The following is an 18,734-nucleotide window of genomic DNA, read 5'->3' on the forward strand; positions in this document are numbered from 1 at the left end:
AGGTCACATACAGAGTCATTGGCAGACTTGGGAATGGAACCCACTCATTAGTCCTTGCTTCCATTCTCCTGCTCTAGCCATTGGCCTGTCAAGCAGCCAAAATCCCCTTGAAGTACTTTTCCATTTATGTTTTCTCCTGCTGAAGTTCTTCCATTTCCAATCCAGTTGACTCAGTGAGGGACTGAGAACATGCTCTAGCTATGTAGTTTTTACTTTTATCCTGTATTAGTTTTCATTCTTGAATGAAAGTGGATTAGAAACACTTTGAGTCTTATCTGTGCTATTTCCAGTGTTATCCCTTAAAATGTTTAACTTGTGACTGTCTCTCAGCAGTTGCTTTGCCACTTTATAGCTATTAAAAAGTCCTTGAGATTTCACAGTTGTACGTGCTGTGAGGGACAACAGCAATATCACTCATACATGTCTATCAAAATGAGACAGCTCAAGTTTCCAGACGTGAATCAGCCTTTCAGAAAATGGCCTTTTGTTTTCTCTTTGCCCTCTGAAGAGAGAACTACAATAACTGTGAAAAGGAAACCAGGCTTTTAAAATATAAATCACCACAGCTCTTCATTCAGCTTTACTGAACTACAGGACAGCTAATCAAAAACTAGCGTTTTTTATACTAGTAGTTTAAATTGTATTGTTTTATATAGTGCAAGACTATAATAATACTTATCATTTGTACTGTGCTTAACATCTTCAAAGTATGTTACAGGTTTTTGCTATTTTACTCAGTATGTGCATCAGTAGCATGCTGCTTTGAGACACAAAATAAACTTATTGCACAATGATCTGTTAATTTTCATAATCAATCATAATTCATAATAATAATAATAATAATGAAACTGTCCAAATACAGGTGCTATAGACAACTTCTACAATTTGTGAAGGTTTGACCTACTTACAGGATTAAGTTGACTACCAAAACTTTTCAATTGAGAAATAGCATTTAATAATTTAGCTTCCTCCACTTTCCTTTGGCATTCCATTCAAGACAGGATGAAGTGAAATGAAAGCACAAGAATTTTCAGAAGTCTACGAAGGCTATAAACATAGAACAAAGAACTGAGACCCAGAAGCACTCTGCCTTAGCCACTGACTGATTCTGTGACCTTGGGCAAGTCACCTCCTATCAAACCCAGTCAACTCAGCTAAAAGCTGAGCAAAACACAAGAGAACCTCTTTGAAAGTTAGTCGCTTCATAAGAACTGACCTTTCCTGAGCAAATAAATTACAGCTCATCAGATATTCTGTTACTTACAATACTGACCTGCATTAAAGCACCAAGATAAAAACAGTGACAATCTAGGGAAAAGAGATGGATACTCTGACATGTCTTGATTAAGATAAACTAATGGGTCACTGGGTTCTTTGAGTTCGAATGTCATTAACACAAAAGCTTTGTCAGTTAAGGCCTGACACTTGCCATCTGTAGATATGGACCAAAGGGATCGGTGATGCTCTTTGATATGACAAATAATTTTGATTGTGTCTTTGAATGCAGAATTTTTTCTCTTTGAATAATACTGACTTATTGTCAATGGTCAAATTAGTATGCAGTGTCACAAGACATATTTAATCTTGCTACAGTAATTGAGAGGTACTTTGAGAAGGTTCCAGGATAATCATGCCTGTGTTTGTTATATCAGTTTCCTGAAAATATATGTACATAATGAATGTGATCATTGTTTCCTTGTGAATTTTATATCAGGGTGATCCTGGATCTTCTGCTGCAGGAATTAAGGTAATGTCATGTTTATAGTGGTCATTTTTTGCAGAATCCATCACTTTATGTCACAAATCATTTTATTACACTTGTCTCCTCTTTTCCAACCCTGATTTTTTTTCAGTTTCTCTGATCTTGTTTGTTTATTTAATGTTTCAATTAGGGAGAACCTGGAGAATCTGGTCGGCCGGGACAAAAGGTAATACATGAAAGCATTCAATCCCTTTTTTCCTCACGATTAGACTTGTCATCAAATCTTATTTATACAAAATATTAGTACTGGAGCTTCCCTCTTGCACATAAATTGCTTGTTTGGTAATAGCAATGATTGCAAGATGGTGCAATTTAACTGATTACTCAAGGTCTGTACACATTTTATGATCATTTTGAGTTTTGAAAAAAACTATAATAAGAATGACACTGGCTGGAATGAAAATTAGAATAACTCACTCAGTCTTGTAACTACAGGGCACTTTTTTCCACATTGAAAGTTTGCACTATTTAGCTGCCTGAAACTAACAAAGAATGGCTCTGCTGTCTGAATGTTGACAACTCACTCTTGCATGTTTGACTAAATATTGACCTGCAGATTATAATATGTTATTACACCTCATTAAGATGAAATAAATATTGACTCTAGGGCTGGATGTTCTCTTTTACTTGTGCTGCTAGTGAGGTACTAAACTGGTGGAAGCGGACACAAGCATTGAAAAGTTAGGAGCAAGTAGCTCCACTATGTACTACCCCCGCACCCCTTCAGAGAGGCCTTTCCACTGGACACTGTGCAGCCAGAGCTTCCTTGGTTGGGAGGAGATGGAGTGGAGGAGCAGCTGCTCAATATGTCATGCTGCCCCCTTGGCCTAGGAACTTGCCAGCAGGAAGTCAATGGTGCACCAAGTAGCATTGCCTTCCCCTTCCGTGCCTTTGACTCTTTTTCAGAGGATAAGATAGGATGCAGGCACAGATGGGAAAGCTAGTGACTCTGTGTCACCTCAAGGAGCCTGAAGGTGCTGCCGGAACACCAAGGAGAGGTTGGATTTTAACACTACAACCCTGGGATGTGTGGGGTAGCAGTTTTGCTTCCCTCTGGAGTCTACAGGGTTTCCTGGAAACAACCCTTCACCATCCCCTACCTCTTAAGTAAGAAACCTTTCCCCTACCCCAACAGGAGAGCTGGAAATTTATTCCATAAGGTACACTTTTGGAGATTTTCCAGTACTCAGGTCAGGGAGAAGTAAAATCATGTATTGTAGCATATAAAGAATATCAGGCCAGCTATATTCTAAATCTCAGTTCCTTTTTATGGACATATGGAACTCTGAGAAACCATTTTTTAAAAATCAGTAAAGAGAAAATTGCAGCTGAGTTTATCTACTTGGCAGATTTTAATCATAATGATTTGTAACAGACTGTATCCGACTATTATGGTATGCAAATTAAATTTGTTAGTAAAACTCAGTTTTAAGTAGGAAAGCTAGTGAAAGCAGTTTTAATTAGCTAACCTCTGGAATCATTGTGCATCATGTACTGTATGTTCTACTTGGATAATAAACTACAAATGCACTTTAAATGTTTAGATTCATACTCTCATTTGCTGTCTGCTAGGCAAGGAACAACTAGCAGTGATTTATTAGCAAGCTATTGATCTCACTGCCCAATACAATCAGGTTTGATATAATAGAGGTAATATAGATAAATAACCAGTAGCCATGAACTCCACATTAATTTAGAGTTTTATAAGATGATGAGTTTGTCTTTGTGTGGTTGCATATGATGTTATAGAAAGAAAGTGCCAGGCTTTTGTCTCAAACATTTACATTGTCCAGGATATTTTGAATACTCATTCTCTCTCTGCATTTTATAGTTCTCTTTTTTTAAACTTATGAATGAATTGGGGCATTATCCTTAAAGGTGCTAAGCTCTTCAGCACCTTGCTGTACCAGAAGGAAATGTACTGTGCACATTTCCTTACACTGCCCTTCCAATGCACCTCAGCCTTGACCTACAGTACACTCTCCAGTTTCAGCATCAGGCCACACTTGAGCATATATTGCCAGTCAGACTAAAGTGAGTGACTGTTTTGTGGTGTGGTCTAGTGGCTACTTTGAAACCACAGAACGTATTTTACTTGTGATCTACTGTAAATCATATTTGAACTCAATACTTTAGAGGCAAAGGGTTGTGGATTTATGCATTGTGCCACCTAGCCCATGTGTTTTCCCTGCATTATATATGAGTGTGTATATACACACACACACACACAGACACACACATAGATAGATAGATAGATAGATAGATATTTAAACCTTAAAATCTGGAGGCAAAAATATGTTCTCTGCAAGATCACTCTAAATCTAATACCAATAAATTGATGTGAAGATAATACTGTAAATAAAAACAGTATCTCACTGAAATAAGATGGGTCAGAGTTTTAATGAGTAGATGCTGAGGTTCATAATGGCGTGTATTTACATGAACATATCTGTCAACTGAATGTGCAAAACAAACAGGTTATTGCTCATAAAATATCTGTTTGCATCAACAATTAACCAGTTTCTTGCACAAATGCAAATATGGGGACTTCTGCTTCTGGTCTTTAAAAATTTGACCCTGTGAGAAAAATTCTTCTCTCTGATCCACAATAAAGGTATTTTATGCACTGCAGTGCAGATCTCTGTTGTGTAGTCTGTAATCCATCCTTCATGGAACTCCAACTCACACCAGTCTGAGTTCGGTGTATAGAACAAGTGCAGAATATGCAACAGAGGTCTGAAATGCAGTGAATAAAAGACCCGTATTGTGAATCAGAGAGTAATTTTGCCTTATATTTTTACTTCCCAGTGAATAGAGAATATGGGCTAAATCCTATAGTTCTTAATCAGGCAAAACTTCCATTGCAGACAATGTGAGCTTTTCTTGAATAAGTAATAAGTATGGAATGAGGGTTTGACCATTCTTATATATACACGTACAGATTAATGGATAAATACATATTCATCTATGTTTACATATCATACTTTAAATGAGATTCACTATTTGAGTGTAAATATAATGAAAACACAAAAAATTAGCAATGAGAAACGATTATATAGGCATAAACTGTGCAAATGTCAATTTCTCAAACTTTTGTTCTTTCTTATCGTGAGGACACCTTCAGAATGTACATCTAGTTTTACAGTACTCAATGGGAGTTTTCTCTGATTAAATGCCAAGAATTTGATCCTCCATTAATATTCACTAGAGTAGATATGTGTGGAGACCCACTGAAATTCTAGATCTCAATGTAGAATTGGAGCCTTAGTCTTTACTCATGAAAAACTCTCATTGTGCACCATAAAATAATAAAAAGGACAGAGCGAAGACATCAAGTTTTGGTCCATGTTGTGCATTTATTCATGTATTGATTCATATGTGAGGATATTTTTATATGTCTGAATGAAATACGCCTGTGTGTGAATGTATGAAAAAAGGTTAGGTGTGCCATATACATTATAGATGTAGCCCACGTACCTTATATATGTTCTATAACAACGTAGAATATTTGACTGCTTTAATTTGATAGACTGACGTTTGTATTCAGCTTTTGTTTGTCCTTGGAGTCATTTAATCTCATAAATCATATCAACCTTATATTTTTAAAAAAGTTAAGGAATGGAAATACTGTCCATTCAACTACAATCAGCTTCATAATGGAACACTAGCAATTGGAATGTGTTTTTAATCTTGCCTTGAAGAGTACATTTTAATCACTTTAGTTGCGGGGGAGGGATAGCTCAGTGGTTTGTGCATTGGCCTGCTAACCCCAGTTGTTAGTTCAATCCTTGAGGGGGCCATTTAGGGAACTAAGGTAAAAAACTGTTTGGAGATTGGTCCTGCTTTGAGCGGGGGGTTGGACTAGATGACTTCCTGAGGTCCCTTCTAACCCTGATATTCTAGGATTAGATTAGTTAGAATTTGAATTCTCCAAGGCAGGGACAATCTTTTTGCTATATGTGTGTGAAGTGCCTAGTACAATGAGGTCCTGAGCCCTGATTGTGGACAGTGCAAACCATGGCAATACAAATCAAAATAATAATAAAAGAGCTATTCATTATAATGATTAAACGTTTATATTTAGAAGTGAATTTTACTTATTTTAAAATGGAAGGAGAAAAAGTCACATCCACTTCAATGACAGTATTTGACAGATTACAGTATTAATGTCTTTGTTTCACTAGTAAATCTGACTCTTCATGCAAGAAAAAAAAAAGATGGAGTAGAACTTTTGGGCTAATACTATATCAATAGTGAATATAATACATCCTGTTCAGAGAATTACTCTTTAGACAGGTGTAATGGTCCAGTTTCTGTTAGACAATGGTAGGCAGTGTATCAGCTGCTAATAGAATCTGCTGAAAATGATACCCTGCCCACCATTCCTTTATTGTATTTCACATTTAAAATTTCCGAAGTGGATTGTCCTTTTCAGTAGCTTCAGTCAGAAAGATTCGTTAAAATTCTGGAATGATTGAAATCTACAAGGAAGCTGGTTTTGGATCCTCCTAAAATGTTTAAGAATTCTTTCGCTTGGCAAATCAATTTTCAGATCAACTATTCTGTTTTTGATTTTGTTGTGGCAGATTGTAAATTTGCTAGAAGTTCTTCAAGTAAGTTTTAATATTATAACCTAAAAATATAGTGCAATTGGTTATGTAAGATGAGGAATTTGTGTGTGCTTGTAATCTCCATGCACTGGCCCAAACCACAACATTGAGATCTGGATTTCTGTAACGTTCAGGAATGGATGAATCTAGAGTTTAGTTCAACCAGTTATAGACGGAGGGACCAGCTACAAAGTTTGGACTGGATCTTCGCTATAGTTCAGGGATGTTCAGCTCGTGAGCTTTGGTTCAGGTCCATCTCTATGATAACCGGAAATCTACAGTCTGTCTAATTGTTTTGCCCTTGAAATCAAAATTATTGCATCCATTATATTCCAAAAGCCCTTTGATTTTCAGTGTTCATAATTTTCCTTCTCCTATGAGGACATAGTTTCAGCACCATTTCAACTAACATCTTAAGATGATTGTATGTGTGTACATGTTGTGCTTGTCCTTCTCTCCCATAGAAAAATATCACCTTATTCCAGAATGAATGTGTTCAGTCTTCAATTCCTGTTACATATTTTCTTCTTGAAAGTAGAGTATTTTGTTCTTTTTTATTGCAGTGCTAAATAATCAGGATATTTTTTAGAAGAAGTCCCGTAGTTCTAGTTTATTTGCGTATGGTGCTTTGGTGTGTGTGTGCATTTATACTGAAATGTGGACAATGTTGATGGTTCGATAAAAAGGATAGTTAATTGTAATTGAGTAATCCCCCTGAAAATGTACAAATTAAATTATTTTTGTTTAGTCACATTTGTAGCTAACCTGGACAGTTACGCAGCGCCCTATACAACCAATAACTGACATGGGGATAGAATTAAATATCTGCAATTGCAGATTTGCAGAATTATTGCAAATGCAGTAAATGTCAGCATTCATATTATTTAATTAATATTATTTATTCCCTATCCTTTTGATAAAAATACTGGCCAGAGTTTTCAACCTGTGTATCTAGTTAAGCTCCTAAATCCATAGGAAATGTTTAGGTCCTTAAATGTAGATTTAGGAGATTAAATTTAGGCATTCAGTTTAAACATTTTACTTATACTTCTAGGTTAGCAAGCCCTTTAATGTACATTGTGTTGGCCTGAGTATCTGTGATCCCTCAAATGAATAGCAATCACATATAGAGTATGTGATCTCATACTATACTTACTACAGTGTATACCTGGTTGTTTTCTGGATACCACTTATAAATTAATATTGTTCTGTAATGTTATGTAATTTTCCTGTGTAGGGTGAACCAGGTCTTCCTGGGCTTCCTGGACTTCCTGGGATAAAGGTAAATACAACCATAATATTTATGTAGCGGTACTTACATCTTCCTAAACATTTTTTTATTTTAAAATGGATTTTGTTACATGAAGGCTTCACACAGAAAATTGATCATCTCTATATGAATGAATGAACAATATGCCTTACACTTTAATGTGCAGTAAAATGTCACCTTACTTTGAAAAAAAAACCTGAACTACTTTAGAAATGTCTTTTTTACATTTTTATTTAATTCAGGAAGCTTGTCATCAATGTTTGGTTTGTAGTTTGAGTATTTGCCAGTAACAATAGTCTACAGAACCTGCAAAGCTAAGAGCCAGAGAACTGTTTTCATTATTCACAAATTGTGGAGAACCAGCTATGAGCAAAAATAGTCTCTGCTCTCATTGCTTATTAGTAATTTTCACTGACAAGTCAAAATATTTGAATAAGAAGACTTTATCCAATATTACCATTAAGCAGTCAGACAATCTGTGGACCGATAACTGGTTTATCTGCTGCCTTCCAGTCTGCCCGTTATCTTTTGGCAAATTATTATAAAAGACATGCAGTCAGTTCAGCCCTGGCGTAAATGTTGCATTGGGAATTGCTGCCAGTTATACTGGAACTCAGTTCGATTCATACTGTATTATACTGTAAAAAGTGAGCAGAATTAAATGTTACGAATGAGAGCTGGCTGGGTTGATTGCTTCTCTTTCATGGCAGAGGTTATTCTTTCAGACAGTGAAACCTCTTAGAATTTCCTTATATTCCATTTTCAGCATGGGCCTGTGAACAGCTGATGTAGAGCTTTTATAGTCTCCCCACTGAATATAGGGGATGAAATCCTGCCTCTATCAAAGTAAAAACTCCCTTTGACTTCAGTGGGACCAGGCTTTCCTTCAAAGTGTATTACAGTCTCAGTGACAGCTGTCAAGTGCCACAATGTTTTAATTTAGTGTCCATTTTTCATTTGTGGAAAATTATAAGAGGAGTTGATTGGACATCTTACACATGCAAGAGCATGTGTGCTCATTTTAAAATGTGGACTTAAGTTTCTTAATACTGAAAGGTGCAGGACCTGGAGATAGAAATTATGTTAGGTCCTGTCTGTTCTGTAAGAAAGAATCATGGTTTAACAGTGTTGTGAAAAATCATGTTGCAAATGGATCCTTCAGAATGGTTAAATTTATAGTGTAGATGGGACCGTAATATATGCGAACTCTTTTAGTCATTATCTCGCTCTACTTTGGAAAGTCAGTATAGAAATAACATTTGTTTTGTAGTATGTCCATAGTATAGTTAAGTTGGAGGCCACAGCCAGCAGATTAAGATCAATTATCAAATCTGGCTTTGGCACTGGAAAATCTGAGATTATGAGGCAACCAGGCTAGAAGATCTTGTTATAGTAACATCTTCTAGAGGCTAGCAGAACAAATACTTTTGAGATAGTTCCCATTGGAACATATGCATTTTAATGAGGAGAAAGATGAAGCTCTTTGGAAAAAATCAGTGTCTCATTTCCTAGTACAGATTCAGTTCCTAGAAAGGAATTTTCTTTTTTTCTAGATTTCTTAAGGGGACCATCCGCAATAATGAATTCTCTTTTGAGCACCCTTTGACTTGTAGTTTTTGATACTATACTATGACAAAAGGAATGAGGAGAACTTGTGGCACCTTAGAGACTAACAAATTTATTTGGGCATAAGCTTTCATGGGCTAAAACCCACTTCATTGGATGCATGCAGTGGAAAATACAGTAGGAAGATATATATATACAGAGAACATGGAAAAAGAGTGTTGCCATACCAACTATAACGAGACAAATCAATTAAGGTGGGCTATTATCAGCAGGAGAAAAAATCATAAGTATTCCTCGTTCTTTTTGCTGATACAGACAGGGCCAGCGCTACCATTTAGGCAGCCTAGGCAATCGCCTAGGGTGCCAGAATAAATGGCGGGCACCGTTTTGCCAGAGGGGGCGGCAGGCGGCTCCGGTGGAGCTGCCGCAGTGGTGCCTTTGGAGAGTCCGGTGCTCCGCGGCTCCAGTGGAGCTGCCGCAGTTGTGCCTGCGGACGGTCGGCTGCTCGCATGGCTCCAGTGGACCGCCCGCAGGCATCACTGCGGCAGCTCCACCAGAGCCACGGAGCACCAGACCCTCTGCAGGCACCACTGCGGCAGCTCCAGCGGAGCCGCGGGACCAGCACGTGGGGCGGCAAAATTGCCGTCCGCCTAGGGCGCTCAAATCCCTAGCGCCAGTCCTGGATACAGACTAATACGGCTACCACTCTGTATACTGTGACAAGTTATCTGCAAAAACTCCAGTGACTGTCGCTGACAGCTGGACCCGAAAAAATCTAAAACTAATTTAAACATGTCTGTTAGGGCATGTCTAGTTGAACATTTAGTTTCCGACAAGCTGCGGTGTGAATCTACAGTGCTGCAGCCTGCCGTGCACTAACTGTCTGTGTGGACCCTGCTGCAGTGCACTAAAAATTCCCTAGTACACTTTGCATACTGCTGTTTCAAACCTCTGAGAAAGCAGTCACCTTCAGCCTTTATTTGTGCTTTTGTCTCTTCGTATACTATCGTTTTGGAGATGAGGGGAGCAAATAGAGTGGGGTAGATAGGTCCACTTGAGAGACAAAGATTAATGATGTGAGAAATGGATGGAGCATGAAGTTCTGGATATTGTGGAATAGATGTTTTCCAGCATTAAGCCTCTGGAGCGATGCTGACTTCTGCTGGAATAACGCAGGGTTCAGTGGTAGAATTCATACCTGCCACATGAGCGGCCCAGGTTCAATTCCCAGCCAGTTTGGTACTGAACTCTCGGTGTTCAGATACTATGGTATAAGGCTCTATATAGAAGAGAACAGGGCCCTAGTGGTGAAAAGCCTACCTGGATGTGTGCGGCATTGTTTGAAATGCCTTCGAATGCTATTTCACTGGGGAGCTTGCAGACAGCCATTGCTACCTCAAAGGTAGGCAGCAGTGGTAGGACAGGTACTGGCATTGTATCTAAAATGCACAGATTCTTATGGAGCACTGGATGCCATTTAAAGTTGCATTCCCTGACCAAACCCTCAAGGGAGCATGGCACTATGTAACCTATCAGTGGAAAACTGAATCCAGAAGAGAGGATCAAGAGAACATTAAGTGATAGGAAGCTACCTTGGATGAGCTAGTCAAGTGAATGAAGAAATAATAATATTGCCTTAGATCAAATTTACAGTAACATGGCCTATATCAGTGTACATTATGGAGAAGGATGTAGATGACTGAGGAACATGTTGGCAGTTCTGCTATGTTCCAAATCCCCCTGGAATTGGCTTATAGTCTACAAACTGATACACATAGGCTTCTCCAGGGCATATGAGAAGCAGGGCAGGGGAGACTTTCTCTTGTGCCACCAAATTCTAAGAAAACTTCACTTAATGTCTTCCATTCTTGTAAGTCTGATGGAGAAGAGAAGTGCACAACACGTAGGCATTCTCCTGTTTTATGGATGTCATGTGATAAATATGAGGTATAACCTCTTCTGTTCCTTAAATGTGTCATTTCATCTACAAAGTCTTCTCAGCTATTCTCCTCTGAACCTGCCCACTGTGGCAGGCTGTATAATGAAACACAGTATGCAACTGTAAATATCAAGTACACTATTTATGGTACAAGTTTGAAAGCAATCTTTGTGTAAACTTTGTAAACTCAAAGGTCACTTCAATCAATGAACCATGCCTTTCAAGCTGCCTCTTATCTTTCTTGTGCTGGATGTGGTACATTTGTAAAGGGATCCATTAAGATATTTTGGAAGGAGTAGCCAAAGTCATTTATAATGTTAATAAGTATCAGTCCGTGGAAAAGTTTCAACTTCATAATGTGCAATTATTCAATTAGTTATTTAATGCTGTAATTTAGTATAGCTTCCAGATAGCCATTTAGAGGTTGGTTGAACATGATTTCAATCTGAATGAGTGGCAGCATTAGTATCTTGTGTGAATTCAGTATATGTGATAAAGGCATTAATTATATTCCTCAGCTCATTCACTATATGTATATGGATGTTTTGAGAGTGCTTCCTGATCTCTTGCATCCCTTTCATTATCAACTGGTGCCACAGAGAGTGCAGAACTTCAGTCAGTTATTTCCAAGACTGTGATGAAGCCAGCTGTGACATATTGTAGAAACTTTTCTTGACCACCTGTTGCTGTTTAGGAATGGCTGGAAACTTAAGGAGCATCTGAATGTTTTCCACCATGTCATTCAGGAAAATGAGTAAAGCACCTAAACACAGAATATTGACTCATCTGTGACATCTCATGTTAGCCTTTAGTAAGACCCTGTTACTGTTGCCGAAAGGGTGCAGAATACTTTCAGTAAGACAAAAATGTAGTAACTTTGTTTTATCCTACTCTTCAAGAAGTCATAAAAAGTACATACAAAATGGCTCACCTATTGAAATTGAATGCATTTGTAATTTCATTCATTTGTGATCTCTAGACCTTCTCTCAAGGTATTCTATTGGCCTGGTTCAATTTTATGGCATTTAATCAATACAGTCATTACATTTGACATCATCCCAGCTTAACCTTTACCAGAAGATGAGCTGTTTGCAATAGTTGGCCCACTACAGTATATTATGCAAGAACAGGCTTTCCATCAACATTAGACCTGGTCTGTCGTCTTGTTCCTCTCACTTTGAGACAAATACTAGGGCAAATCTTGAGGTCCCAGCTGAGTTTTTAATCAGCCCTTATTCAAGCAAACTCTGATTGAAGGATTTGGCTTCTCTGCCCTACTTGTTTTGTGACAGGGAAAGACCTACATATAAGAGTTTGCTCTATTCTCAACTCTGAGAGAGACTATTGAGTTGCCAAAACTCAGTCACCTACATCTTTCTACAGAGTTGCTTATATAGGCCATGTGAATTAGATCCAAGCCAACATACTCTGTTCTCAGCTGCATGACATCATTAGAAATTTTGCCTGAGTTAAGGACTCAGTAAAAACTGGCCTCAGGATCTGTCCGTGTTTGCTTTATCTAAAACAAAGATAATTCCAATCTTCATTTATATTTTGTATTTGAATGTATTTTTTTTATTTCTTCCCATATCCCAGGATGTTGTTCCCTGCTTGCACAATTAGTGGCCTAAGAATCATGTTTGAAATACTTAAAACTTTTCAGAACCAAAGTTTTAAGTTCTGAGAGAGTCAAATAAACTTTGCATCCAGTAGAAAAGTGACTTCTATGCAGACAAAACTTTGGAAACAAAAGCCAAAATTTTCAAACCTGGGTGCCTAGAGTTAGGATCCTAACTCCCTTATTTAGATGCTGTTGAACTGTCTTGCCATGGAGATGCTTACTCTCCAGTCTCTTTTCCTTTGGCCTGTTCTGTTTAGTCCTTGCTCTGTTTTCTGTCATTAGAGGGACTGATGGGTTTCCAAGGTATGGTAAATCTTTTGCCTGGTTCTCTTTGGAGAGGAATCCAAGAGCCATTCCTGTGTTCTTCAGGTTTCCCTTTCTCTCTTTAAAAAAATTCACGACAGGTCTTACATTTTCCACAGTTTCTCCCTTATATCTCTGCTCCTGTTGCCTCCATGAGCTGCTGCCAAGTGTACAACTCTTATTAGTCCTAGAGACCATCATTCCAAAAAATTCCTTCTTTCAGGGCAGAAATCAGAAAAAACATCAGAGCTGGATCTTGAACCCCTCTAAACGGAGCAGTTCACCTTGTGACTGGCATCTAAATAAAAATCCTTTGATTTTCAGAAGTGCTGAACATCTCACTGTAGTCACTGAAAGCTGAAGAAATTCAACTCCAAACTATCTTTTGTGAACACTTGCGCAGCTTCCTACTATGCATGTGCCCATGTTTGAAATCCCTGGTGAAATATGCAGGTTGGTTAACTCCCACCCTTTCCTCATCCAAATAATGATGTCTTGTGGGTAGGTTATCTCTGGGAGCAGAAAAAATAGATAGTGCATGCAGGTCAGATGCTGGAGAGTAGAGTTCAATGAACTGTGTGTCGTGATAAAAATGGACAGTGGCAGGAAGTAATATCAGGAGGGTTTATACTGTTTGTTACATTGATTTATAGACCTGCTTTCAAAAGTAGATACATGGAATTACATATACAAAAAATTACATGTACAAAAGTAGTTGTACACCTAATTTGAATATGCAGTTACGAGGATTGCAACAGATGCATATATCACGTAGTTGGATGCACAGAAAGTAATTACACAACTAACTGTACATTGGCATGCCCACTTATCTAATTTCCTTATGTCATTATGGCAACTGCACAAATTAAGCATGTAATTGCTCATACCTAATTTTGAAAATCAAGCCCAAAATATGAACTCATCATTGACAATGGACTGTGAATAAATGACTAACTGTTGCAGGTGGCAAGAGCATTTACTATGGCATTCCTCAGGATATATGCTATTCTTTGTAATCCATCAGAAACAATATCCTCTGAATCCACAAAAGCCAGGATTTCTTTCCTGGAAAAGACACTAAAATACTAGAGAAGTGAGAAAAGAGTAAAACATAAGTAACTGAAACACAGGATGTGAATTCTGTTTCCCCAAAAGCTGTTACAGGTTAAAAGATTGATTTGGTAGAGGGAAACTGTTTTACAGTGTCTTTTTTAATTTGCTTCTTTGTGCTGGATAAAGTCAGTCCAAATTTAGAATCCAGTTGAGTAATCTGAGTCCAATTAGCAGATCCAGATAATCAGAAATCAGGGATTTTATCAGCCATAATGGAGACCTCAAATCAGTAAACTGGAAACACTCTTATGATGTAATGCCACCATAGAAAATGTTTTCTTGATTTCAGATAGTCATAAATGAGTAAAAACAGTTGCAGTTCATTTTTAATATTAGCAACAAAAGCCCCTTAAATTTATCCTCTAACTTGGTTCTAGAGGAAAACAATTTTTTGGACAGACTGTAGAGTCTCATTCTTTTCTTCTAGTAGTTTAGCAGATTAATCATTGCAAAAGTTGGCTGCCTTTAGAAAAAAACAAGGCTCTTATTACAACAAATGTTTTTACTGTAATCCTCAAAAGCAGGTATCATGCTGACTTGAATTCTAATTAGCCTTTAGTAAGAAGTATTCTGTATGACTAATGCATGCAGAATCATGACACATTAATCAGAATTATTGCCGATACTTTTAGCACCCTTGCAAATCAGCACATATTTTTCAAGCACCGCTGCACTTTTCTTAAACTGAAAATTGGGCTCACTAAAAGGCAATAAATGTGTAGAAAACAGAGTCTGGTTATAAGCTGAAGCTTTGGGTTTTTAGGCAGGTTAAAGAATTATACATTTTGCCTCTAATGAATCATAAAAACTGAACAATGGTCATAAATACAAAACCAGAGATATTTTTCCAAGTTAAGAAGTTGATTAGGCAACTGGGTTGATCAGAAAGTCAAAATATGGTTTCATGGCTGATGAGGGAGCCAGGGAGCCTGTGCAATGGGGCACCTATGGAGCCAATTCTGAATTAGTATCAAAAATCGAAACAAAGGTCTAAGAAAACATGGAACATTGTTTATGGGGTTTCCCTTTACCCCCTTCATTTCCTGACTGTAAGACAACTATTGTACTCCTTCTGAGAACAAAATAGAAACAGAAAGACAGCAGATGCCAGCGTCTGAGAATAAACAGGGGAGGCAGTGGCTCAGATTCAGGCCTGATGTACTTCATTGCTTTCATTGAAGTTGCTTTATTTTGTTCTTTTTAATCTCAATCTGCCTCTAAATCTCTTAATAGCATAAAGGAAGGAATACAGCTCATATTGTTTCTATTTCAAATATGCCTAGCCATGAGTCATGAGGGTCTTTTAGGGCTGGCACATCCCTATGTACGATGGGCTAACATCTGTATCTGTTAGACTGGATAAAATGAGGACATTTCAGTTTGCACAGTCCATAGCTCTCCCTGCTAATAGGAGCACAAATGGAAGAGAACATAGTAAAAATGGGTTAGGCCCCCTCTTTGCAGTGGGCTGTCATGGACTGGGGCTCTGCAATGTGCATGGAGCTGGGGGGTATGTTGCTGAGCAAGAGGCTGGTATGCTGCCACCAAGAGAGAACTCAAATCATATAACTACAGAGGTTCATGCTGGGAATGATATTAACTTTAAAAAGGGGTTTGCAGTAAAGAGCTGTGGTCATTGAGTGAGTGGTTTGACAAATGGGAAGGACAAGTGCTTGGCAGGTTTGGCTGGGGGTCTGTAAAGCTTAAGCCTCTATTCCTTGGAGATTCCTGGTCTAAACATAATTTGCCCTCCCACTTCCATGTAACTACCATAAATGCTTCAGAGTGAGGAACCTCTGATAACTATAACACAGCTTCACATGGTGTTCTGGGAGAGTCTTTGCCCTGGCAAGATTTTTTTCTATGGCAGGAAGAATTGAGCCCATATTTTTTTATTGCCTTACACAGGTTTTTCAATAAGAGCATTAAAATACCTTTAAAGTCCCCAATAATATAATTTCTGCATCACTGACTGCTGGAGGTCAAAAATATGTAGTGTTGTTGTGGCTGCATTGGTCCCAGGGTATTAGAGAGACAATTGGGTGAGGTAATATCTATTGTTGGACCAACTTTTGTTGGCGAGAGAGATGAGCTTTCGAGCGTAAGCATTTCACTCACCAACAAAAGGAAGTCAAAGGTGTCAGCAAATTTTTAAAAGTTGTCAGACTTTTTGGTACACTTTTTGTTTTAAAAGTTCAGTTTATTTGTGTATACATATTTCTGACTGAGAAAGAAATTGTCATTAAAACATTAATGATAAAAGCAAAGGCCTAGTTACACCTTTACAACCAAATGTATGTTACTTACCCACAATTGTGGCATATATATTTAGTTTGTGTGTTATTCTAAGCAGCGTATTTATATTATTTTAAAAATTCACATGCAATAGAAATAGATTCCAGGCACCTGAAGCAGAGTAGACCTATTTAAAGTGTTGAGTGTTAAATAATTCTGTTGATCTGCATATGAACTGTGAGATGAAGACTCAGCCTAAGTCAGTAAGTGGTTAGAAACCTACTGCTAATAAGTTGCAGTGTAAATCCTTCAACAAATTAATGGTGATTAAAATGCCATTAGCACAACAGGTGGTGTTTTCACCATTGGGGGCTAAAAACAAAGTACAAATTTGCACAACTATAGCAAGAAAGATACCCATAGTAAATGGTGTTGCTCTTACCCTTAGCCTCTCAAATCAAAGTTTGTCTTCACTTCCTCCCATAAAAGTGAAACAGCCACTGAAGAATTAGTCTAGATAATAATCTTCATAAAAAAGTGGACTGTCTTCAAAAAAAGTTTAACATAATTACAAGCTTCCCTTTTGCTGAATCTGAAAGCCCTATAAGTGTAAAAATAATAGCTAAATATCTATCTACCTTACATTCTGTTAGATGTCTGACACACCATTTGTTTTAATGGACTAACATTTTTTTCATTTTGATGTTCTGTGTTTACCTGATTAGCAGCTAAAATAATACTAACAAGGTTTGCGAAAAGTATCTTGGTAATTTGTCATTTGCCAACACAGCAATTGCATGAACACTCATAGTTAAAACAAAGATGCATGGATTATTGTTTCTGGTGGTTTGATGTGATCGCATTTAACCAAGTAACAAGTTTACACTTTCAGGCACTATGCAGCCTTCACATGGACTCACAGACAGTCCCCTAGGGCACTCTGAACTATCTTGCCACCCAGGCAAGCTTGATGCTTGATAGATGGTCATTTTAGACCAAAGATCACAAAATATTCAGGTTACTCACAGTCCCAAAGGACCAGTCACTTACCCCAGGTCAATTTGCACCTTAGATCTCACACCACGGACAACACTTGTAGCCAAACCTCTAGTAAATTAATTAACGGTTTATTAACTGAGGCCATGTCAATACCACCACTTATGTCAGCAAAATATAACACTGCCCTGAGCAACATAAATTTTGCCGGCATAAGTTGTGCACAGCACTGTGTCAGCAGGAGAGCTTCTCCCGCTGATATAGCTACCTCGGCTCCATGTGCCTGGTTTAATTGTGTCGACGTGAGAGCTTTCTTCCGTCAGCATAGAGCAGCTACACGAGAGATCTGTGCAGCTGTGCCACTGTAAGGTCTCTAGTGTAGACATAGCCTAAGAAAAAGAAATGAGAGTTATTTGGTTGAAACAGGTAAACACACACACACACACACACACACACACACACACACACACACACACACACACACACACACACACACACACACACACACGAGTTGCAGTCTTAGGTTTCAGATGGTGGTAGAGCTTCTGAAATTTGCCATCTCTATAAGTCCTTTAGGGCTAACTTAGGTTAATCCTGGGGATCTCTTGCTTATGTTTAGGAATCTTTGCCTCTTAGAGTCTGAACTGCGTAAAAAAGACCCTAATTCCTTCTGGCCAGGAATATTTATCCCCATCTGTCTAGAGGCCAGACTGATGAGATGAGCGCTTCTGCATGTTCCCCTCTTCATGGATGTGCTGGGAGCAAACAAAAGTACAATAGCTCATTTGGATTCAATTGGTCTTCCTAATGGGCCAGAGATAACCCCTTCTCACGGGTGGAAACCAGTATTTCACTTGGTGATGTTTCTTTCTTGACTGAATTTATAGTTTCAGAGTGAACATTTGTACATTACAGAACAAACACTTCAATATTACCTTACTGCATGGGTTATAGATACTATAAGTGAGATTAATGGACACAGCAATTTACAAGTATTTCATAAAGTCTAAACACATTTGTACAAGTCTAATACCTATTTTAGCAATACTAACACACAGGTGAGTCAGACTAGTTTCCAGCTACGCATTTGATGGTGTTTGCTTGAGGCTTTGGGACCCTGGCATGAGCTGGCACCTGGTCTACCAGCATCAGAAATAACAAATGATATGGGTCCTTTTGCATAATGGAAGTAATTAATGAACACAAAAATCTTAAGTTAAAATACAAACAAGCAATTCTCAGTGTTTTTTTTTTTTAAAGCTCCCTGGCAGTACTAATTGTAGAGGAATTGCTGATCTTCTAGAAAATACCAATGACCA

The 18,734-nt window shown here is 38.1% G+C and overlaps 1 protein-coding gene across 1 annotated transcript in view; it reads left to right on the forward strand.

Moving 5' to 3' along the window:
- Positions 1–18,734, forward strand: part of COL25A1 (collagen type XXV alpha 1 chain) — a 446,709-nt gene that overhangs the window by 359,526 nt on the left and 68,449 nt on the right. The window contains exons 18-20 of the mRNA XM_050946748.1: positions 1,715–1,747; positions 1,893–1,928; positions 7,610–7,654. Coding sequence (XP_050802705.1) covers positions 1,715–1,747; positions 1,893–1,928; positions 7,610–7,654 — 114 coding nt within the window. The remainder of the gene's footprint in view (positions 1–1,714; positions 1,748–1,892; positions 1,929–7,609; positions 7,655–18,734) is intronic.

Source organism: Gopherus flavomarginatus, chromosome 3 (assembly GCF_025201925.1).
Source record: "Gopherus flavomarginatus isolate rGopFla2 chromosome 3, rGopFla2.mat.asm, whole genome shotgun sequence".
NCBI classification, from domain to species: Eukaryota; Metazoa; Chordata; order Testudines; family Testudinidae; genus Gopherus; species Gopherus flavomarginatus.